General features: G+C 34.7%; 1 protein-coding gene across 1 annotated transcript; it reads right to left on the reverse strand.

Annotated features, from left to right (window-relative positions):
• Positions 1-2,020: 2,020 nt before the first annotated feature.
• Positions 2,021-2,589, reverse strand: LOC107136255 (keratin-associated protein 6-5-like). The gene has a single exon (XM_048803249.1). It carries the CDS (start codon positions 2,537-2,539, stop codon positions 2,264-2,266), a length of 276 nt encoding a protein of 91 aa, XP_048659206.1. The 5' UTR covers positions 2,540-2,589; the 3' UTR covers positions 2,021-2,263.
• Between the last annotated feature and the right edge of the window lie 6,873 nt (positions 2,590-9,462).

Consider the following 9,462-nt stretch of genomic DNA (forward strand, 5'->3'; position numbering starts at 1 on the left):
TCATGTGTAAGACTATGTAAGAAGGTTTAGAGGAGAAATGGTTGAGTTATTATAGCCTTAACCCAGACAGTGACTTAATCACTGATGGGATTAACAAGAATGGTGGAATGTGATGGACATCATTATACAAAGTACATGTATGAAGACTTGAATTGGGTGTCAATATTCTTTACATACAAACAGAAATGTGAAAAATTGTGGTATATATGTGTAATAAGAATTGCAATGCATTCCACTGCTGTCGTGTATTTAAAAAAAATAAAATCAATAAAAGATTAAAAAAAGATTATTATCATAAATGTCAGTCACATCCATATATATGAATAGGCTTAGTTTATATTAACTGAAACACTTTCAATTTGACTCAAATTTCAAAGCAAAAGCTGCACCAATTACAAAATACATATGCATGATATTTATGCTGAAAAAAACATAAAAATCTTTATGAATATATATATATATATACATGTATATATATATATGAATAGGAAAGCAAAAACAAGCCAAGTAGAAAACAGAATAAAAGGCAGATTTCAATAATAAGACAAAATACTATTATGTGAAAGAAACAGAGGTATAGATTGCTTGCTTGATCAAGATAAAAGAAACCATACACAGCATAACAAACAAGGAGGAAATAAAAATTGAAATTGAAGAAATATGACATATCATGGGACTACTTTGCAGACTCTATGTATTTTAAATTTATAAAGATGAAATAGATAATTTCCTATGGAAAGAAATTACCAAAATGAGCCATTAGATTTAGAAATCAATTAGATCTAATCTAGATCACTGGATTTAGAGATCAATTTCCTTGGAAGTAATAGAAAAAATCACCAAGTATTTACAGGCCCCGATGATTTCTCAGAAGAATTTTACCGTATCTTCAAAGACTAGATAATACCAATATTTATTCTGTAAATTGTTAAGAGCACTGAAAATGAAGAACCACTTTCTAACCCCTATTCTGAGGGACAAATCACACATAATTGGAGATAGGCAGTTTCTCAACATGCCCCCCCCCTTGATTCCTGCCTCTTGAGATTGGTGCCCTTGTGTAAGACCTTCCCTGTGAGAGTCAGCGAGACACATGACTTGCTTCTAATCTCATGAGTAGGGCAAGCATGGATAATTAGGTTACTTTAGGTGTAGTACTCTTCTTGATGGATCAACTTTTCTGCCTTCCTGGCTTTGAGAAAACTAACAGCTATGTTTGGGAACCTACTGAGCACCTTCTTCTGCTGAGAGTGGCTTCCAAAAGACAGCCTGCAAGGGACTCAGTTAACTTTCAACAAGGAAATAAGCCCGTCAAGCCCACCTCTGCAAGCAAGTGAATTCTACCAACAAGTACATGAGCTTGAAACTGGATCTTTCCCTAACGAAGCCTGGATATGAACACAGTCCCACCCAACATCTTGAACTGGAAACTTATAAGATCTTGAAACAACTTAAGTCTATTCCTGAAACTGTGTTTTAACTAAGTATGATTGCCTACCATTAAGGCGAAATGCATTTTTTATTTATTAAGTTGAATTAGCTTATAAGACTTTTATTTAGTTTACATCTCCAATTAAAAAAAGTATGGAGGATATGGGAAGAGCATTAATTTTAAGATATGTTTATTGAAAGTTGAGAAAATTGTTTTTCTTACTATGTACTCTATGCTAGGCAATGCATAAAATAGCATATAAATAACACTTGATTCAGTGTTGAGAATTACCCAGAAATAAATATGCATTATTACCTCAAAAGGAGAAGAGAAAAGTGAGTTTACCAAAATAACAACAACAAAAACAAAACAAACCTAACTTAGGTGATCTTTGAAATTATAAAGAAACCAATTAGAAAGAGGAAGAAAGATTATCTACCAAAGAATGTTAATTCTTCTCTTTCTCACAAGCCTAAATGAAAAACTGCAAGTAATTTTGGATACCAAATGACTGACAAGATATCTCTTATAGGTTAAGCAAGTTTATTAGGACAACAGAGAACAACCTCCATTTTGAAAGTCATCAAGGCAGTTGCTCTGACACCAATGTCTGATGAGAGCACAAATGTGAGGTCTCATGAGAATTTCATGAGACATTGACCCACTTCTGGAGGTAAACTCAGGGAAATGGTAGTTTCCATATAGGCCAACAACTGACTCCCTTGGCAGAATCATCATCATCCAAGTGTGAGGCTCGAACACATGGAGTTTGAAATCAGTGAATTCTGATGTCACAGGTGGAGAGGGTGAGCATCTCCCATGATGTCCTCCTTAGTAGTATCCAAATCCAGAGCCGCAGCCAGAGCCACATCCATAACCACAGCCATATAGAGAGCGGGAGCCGTATCCATAGCCACAGCCATAGCCACAGCCCAGTCTGCGGATGCCACAGCCATAGCCATAGCCCAGGCCTCCATAGCCACAGCCCAGGCCTCCATAGCCATAACCTAGGCCTCCATAGCCATAGCCCAGACCGCCACAGCTTCCATAGCCACAGCTTCCATAGCCACAGCCGCCATAGTAGTTTCCACAGTAGCTACCACACATCGTGTAGGCTGTTGAGTAGATAGGTTATCCTTGGGTAGAGAAGGAATATAGGTGACTTGAGTCTGTACAATTCTACCTGAAGAGGGCCTTTTATATGCCCTCAGTGTGGGCAGAACCACCACACACCTCACACCATTGGCTTCTTTGCAGAAGCAATCTGAAAAATTTGTTGACTCATTTTTAAAACCTGGCATTGAGGCATTAAGAAAATTTCCTGTTGTTTAGCCACATCTGAACCACTTGTTGGTCATAAATGTGATTCAATTTCTCATATTCAAAACCCTACCCACACAAGATATTTAAATTATCTTTGTTATAACCAGCTTTTATGGCAAGAAACAGCATTTTTAATAAGTAAATGCTGACTTGATCCAGACACAGCTAATAATTTCACTGTGTTTTTGCTGACATCCAGTAAGCGATGATAATTACCCTTAAGCTTGAGCATCTTCCTCTGTGCCCTGGTACTCCAAACCCATTTCCCCCCATTGGAGATTCTCTTCATTTTACATGAGAAATATTTTATTACTAAAGTCCATAAAGGATCACTCAGTCTCAGTCCAATAGTTTGAAATTTTGGAGCACCAGACTAGAGAAAACTATTCTATCGTATTTGCATCAATATTTTCTTTTATAACTGTTTTAAAAGCACCAAATATTTTCCCCTTGGCTTCAAGTTCATATCCTGAAGCCATAAGCAGAAAATGGAAATGTTGAGATTTCACTTTTTTTTTTTAAATATAGAACTCCATTTTCATGAAAAAGCTTCCTTTAAATTTCAAGACATTTTTTATACTTGTGTTCTGACTCAAAGATGATACAGGCATTTTCTTTACTTGTAACAATAAAAATGGTACAAATGCCTTTTCATTAAACCTAGTGGATTTTTACCAACAAGAAGTTCTCAATAAGTTCTCAGAGTATAAGAGAAATATTACTGTTAGCAAGTACTTTTGTTTACTTATGCAATATAACTCAGAAATGAATTCAATGGTTAAAGAAACTCACCCTCCGAACTGATGTTCTTAGCACAATGACTTCATATAAACCAGTAGAGCATAATAGAGCTATACATTTGGAATAAGCTCTGTGGTTTAAATTTTAATTTTATCACTTATAGCTGTGCAACCACCATAATTGTGTGCTCCAGCTACCCCATCTATAGATGAGACTGTAAAAATACCCTACCTCATAAGGCAATTTTAAGAATCAAATTAGTCCATGTCAAACACTTAGAACAGTATCTAGCATGCAGTTGATACCTGGATAAAGTTTGCCTATTATAATATTTTTCATACCATATCTTTTTTCATGGATATAGCTTTAGTGGAGTGTTGATGAGTTTAACAAACACAGACACAGTGCAGTCTTCCTTTAGGACATGGTGCTATCACAGCCAAAAGGAGAAGAAACCCTGCAATAAGGCTAAGTCTCTAACAGCAGAAAAAGGCACACTCCTTTTCAATGAGTTCCCCAACAGATATAGCATAAGCAGGAAGATATGCAATGACTAAATCCAAGTCCACCCATGGAGACCTAAATGCAGACTCACTGATTTTCCTCCCACAACCAGACTCTTCTAGCTCCAGAGCCAAAGGATAAAGCACTGAATGTTGGGTAATGGATCCACTGGTTATGACAGTTGGAAATGGCAATGTGCACTGCCATAATCAGATGTCAGCAGAGGACAGGGGGAGGTGTTCCCTCCCCACCAACACCATACCACTGTACATTGAGGTTCGCCTCAGGAGAAAGAGAGGTTGGTGGAATCTTTAATGGAATTGTGCTTTCACAAAAGCTAGAAAGTCTCAGTTTTGCTGAGTTTACCTGGAAAAGATAAGAATAGATAATTGGTTAATTGATATAGAAGTTGATGTGATGCTGATAAAAATATACTTGTACATTTTAAATGTTGTATCTTGTAAAGACGTTACTTGAGTAATGTATATAAGGTGAAATGAATTATATTTATAAGGATATTAGGCAATGTTGATCTCATATTTTAAGTAAAACCCAACCTCACACAGAATGTCTTTCTCACCTGCAGCTGACCAGAGGAAATTGAAACTCTTAAAAAGCTCAAAACAATTTGAATCATTTGTTGTTTGCATAGTTTCTGTGACTTCATAGAATCTCATCATGGAATATATATTTAACATTTCAGTGAGGAAGGACTTCAAAACTAGGTCAAGCTGGGCATAGTGGTACATGCCTGTAATCCCAGTGACTCAGGAGGCTGAGGCAGGAGGATCACGTGTTCAAAGCCAGCCTCAGCAAAAGGAAGGAATTAAGCAACTCAGTGAGACCCTGTCTCTAAATAAAATACAAAATAGGGTTGGGGATGTGGCTCAGTAATTAAGTGCCCCCGAGTTCAATCCCCAGCACCTCCCCACCAAAAACAGAAAAAAAAAATAGGTCAAAAACTGCATTCAATTTATATAATGTGATAATGAAAATCTTGACTTAATCATAGAGGAATTTTGACTACAAGTCTTCACTATGCTAACAAATAAGAAATTTATGAGAGTTTTGCTATTGGTGCTATTTATGGTTTATGTAAAACAATTTCTAGTGAGGCAACATTGCATGTAATTTACCATACCTACTACTGAAAAAAATGTAAAAGATAATGTGAAGATAGCGATCAGAAAATTCCCTCCCTCTTCCACACCTGAACTATCCACACTTGACACCATGACCTATGGCTGTGTGTTTCCTCAGCTTTGCATCACTATGACTTAAATACCTGATAAGAACAACTTAGAGGAGGAAAGATTTATTGGGGGCTCATGGTTTTAGAGGTTTTTGCCTATAGTCAGCCTACTCCATTGCCCTGGACTTGACATCATTGGTGAGCATCAGGGCAACAGCATATGGCATAGGAAAGCTGCTTAGCCCATGGTGGCCAGGAAGCAGACAGAGACAAGGACAGAGCAAGCAGTCCGGGACAAAATATAATCCCAAGAGCATACCCCCATGGAACTCTGGCTTTCAGCCTCTTGCTACCTCCCAACTGTTACCAATTCAAATCATTAATCCTTCAAGTGATTTAATCCACTGATTATGCTACAGCTCTTATAATCTAATTACTTTACCTCTGAACAGTCCTGCATTTCCTGACACATGAGTTTTTTAGGGAGCATCTCATGTCACAACCATAACATACAACAACTATAGGGACTAGAGTTTGGTGAGCCTAGCTATGGCTCAGGCTGTGGCTATGGTAGCTACGGAGGTTACTAATATGGCTGTTACCACCCATCATGCTTTGGAAGATATGGGTCACAAGGATTCTACTGAAAAATTTTAGAGCTCCTAGTCCACTGGATTTCTCCAACTGTAAAACATAGATAATGTTTCTCATCTTGTTCATCTTACCCTGTCACTTCAAAATGACAAGCTCCTAAATCTAGGCTATCAAGAAAGATCTGCAGACACTAACTTTATGTGATTGTAATTTGCAAATAGATAAAGAATATCTGTTACAATGTAACAGAATTTTCTATTTGATCTCTAAATGCTTTCAATGAATTTAATCCATTTGCATATATGTGATTTTATTTTCTAATTTTGCATATGGATGATTGATTATAAGATGGAAGCCTATGTGTGATTACGATCCCAAGGCACTGACACTATTTATTCCACCATTTCTCTAAATTTCTACTTCTTTTTTGTACATTGCATGCTATTAGAAGCTGAGCTACCATCTAGCTATAATTGATTACTTCCTCCTCCTCATGTAATTTTGCCACCTTCTCTTTAATTGACAAGCAAAAGAATTCAAGCCTCATTCATATTCACTCTGTCCAACTGAATGGAACATGAATGTCTTTTCAGTGTATTTATCATTTTGATTATGAAGTCCATTTTATATATTCATTCATTCATTCATTTACCCATGAACCAGTTCTTAAAGTAAACCAGCATGCTGTTGCATTTTGTAAGTAGATATTCAAAATTTCAAAATTGCTTCCATTGCAATGTTACTGGACTTTTCATACACTATTCATCTATAAAGCTCTAATATTTGTATAATATTAAAATGTGAAAATAGAATATTCCATTCTGTTCTCAATTTTTCTGAGTAAAGATTTTTAATGTTTTTCCCTACTTGAATAGAAACAAAATCTCTCAATTAATTTGTAAAAATGATCTTTGGAATCAAGGAAGATGTACATTCATCAGCCAAAATTTAAAAATATATTATACAATTAAATAATTGTGTAATTAAATTCAATAATTAAAATTAGTATCATGATTTAGTGAAGGTAACAAACAATATATTTTCACAATACCTATAATGAATTGCATTTAGAACTAGAATCTCAAACTTATGTGTTATAAATATTTAAATAAAATTTATTAAAATATTTTTTATGTATTATAAATTCTTTCTATTATAAATTCACATATTTTATATTTCATGATTATTCATAATTAATGATAAATAATACATGTAAAAATTAAAAATAAATTGATAATTCAAATTCAGAATGCAAAGTCAATATATTCACCAGAATGATTTTGTTAGCCAAAAGGTTTAAAAACCACTGCTCACATCAAGGTTTCTCAAGGAACAGTCTGGGACACCAAGGACTTTTTCAAGGATTCTAGAAGATGAAAATAGTTTTCATAAGTTATTTTTCTTTTTAATTCTCATATATTCATGAATGTACACTGGAGATTTTCAGATAAATACAATGTATGGTTTGCAATATTACGGCACATTGAATATAAAAGCAGATATCAAAAGCTTCCCTTCATTAAGCCAGATCTTAAAAATAATGGGAAAAATTTAAAATATGCCAGCAATCTTAATAATCTTTTTGTTTAAAAATAATTTTTTTTCTAAAAAATGTAATATGTATGTCAACATGCAATAGAATTATGATGATAACTTTGATGAATTAATAAATACTTTAATCAGTTTAAACTTTTAACAGCTAAATATCAGTATATAAAATACAAAATTTTAATAGCTTTTTGGATCCTCAGTAATTTTTATTACCAAGAAGTTTCAGAATCACTACTCTTACCCACCCTATAAAAAACTATAAGTAGATCATTCTTGAGTATTCGTAAAATGATTCAGTTGAAGTCAAAGTCAGTTATTTAAATACAGAGTAACTACCTGCTTTTTAGTTCTGTGTTGAGTTTTCTTGTTTCCTTTGTTTTTGTAAATTTCATTTTAATTAAAAAATAATAATTTATATACTTGTGGGGTAAAATATAATGTGTATACCATTGCAAAATGCAACCAGGCTACTTTAACATATCTATTATTTCTACTGCTTATTGTATCTTTGGAATGAGAAGACTTAAAATTTATTCTTTTTAAAATAGATAGATTAACATTAAGTTTAGTTACCCATGTTGTGTAATAGATCACTGAAGCAAGTAATTTGCCCATTGGTTTTAAGAAGTACACTTTAAGTATTAGGTGCATATTCTAACATGTGTTTTAAAGTGTAATTGTAACTTAGCTATCATTATGTCAAATATAAGAACTACAGTGACTAATATCACTTTAGAATTCACTTGCTGAAGTAATCAATCTCTACGGAATGATTGACTTTAAACAAGGCGAAAAATCTGTCCTGTGGCTTTCCTTGGCTTATCTTTACTGCCATTATTCTCAGGGTTATATTTAACTTTTAAGTAGAAACAGTCAAAATTTACACTCCTAGTAAATTTTCTTATATCCTTTTTATGGTGATGAATTGTTTAGAAGTTAGATGACTAGCAAGCGACAGAAATAGTATACATATTAAAAATCTTTCCCTTTCACTTAAAGAAAATATAGAATTAATTCATCTATAGCTGGCTGTAGTCTTAAGGAATCCAAGTGCTTTCTAGAACATTGCTTCACCATTCATGAAACATAAACTTGATCACAGATTCTGTTACTACAGACATAAGGATATGACCATCAGCCCTTAATAACAACATGTGTATGAATACTGTGTTTTAATGCACATTTACAGATAATGCTACTATTCACTTGAACAATTTAAATGACAGTTCACACAATAAAAGCGCCATTTCTTGTTAACATATGCTAGAGGGGCCTGTTTTTACCTGTTTTTCTAAAGCCCTGGTCAGGTTTCTTGCTTCAGATCTGTGTCTTCAAGTAGGCATATGTTATTTGTCTGCCTCCCAACTCCTGCTCCTCCTCACAGTTTAGTAGCACCATGGTTTGTATACGCAATGTCCACAGAGGCTCATATGTTGAAGACTTGGTCCCCAATACAGCAGTCTTCAGAGGTAGAGCTTCTGAAAGGTGATTTTATCATGAGAGCTCTGACCCTATCAATGGGTCAATCTATTCATGGATTCATAATTCATTGGCATTATTGGGAGGTGGTGCAAACTGCAAAAGTTCGGGCCTAGTTGGAGGAGGTGGGTCACTGGCAGTATATCATTTCCCTGGCCCCTCACCACCTCCTTTCTTCCTGCCATAAGGTCAGCAGCTTAGTTCTGTTACTCTCTTCTGTGAAACTATGAATCAAAATATTTATTTTCTTCTTTAAGTTAATTTTTCTCAAGTATTTTGTCACAACCTCAGAAAACTGACAAACACAAATGGCAAAGGAAGACAACATATACCCTGAATGTGATACCTGTACTTGGAGAGTCTATGATCATGTTATTGATGAGGTGGACCAAAGAAAGCCCCCTGCTTCTCCTCTTGGCAAAATATGAATACTGCAGCAAGCTGAATCACTGGTTTCCATATATATATACACATATGTATGTGCGTGTGTGTGTATATATATATATTCTATCAACTTCTCATCTGAAGAAAACAAAACTGATTTTATCACTTCCTCTTGTTTTCTTCCCCAAACCAATATAATGAAAGATAAGAATCTTCATTCCTAAGGTGACAGTCAAGAACAGGGTCTCTGAACTACTGCATG

The sequence above is a fragment of the Marmota marmota genome, unplaced genomic scaffold (assembly GCF_001458135.2).
Source record: "Marmota marmota marmota unplaced genomic scaffold, marMar, whole genome shotgun sequence".
Taxonomy (NCBI): Eukaryota; Metazoa; Chordata; class Mammalia; order Rodentia; family Sciuridae; genus Marmota; species Marmota marmota.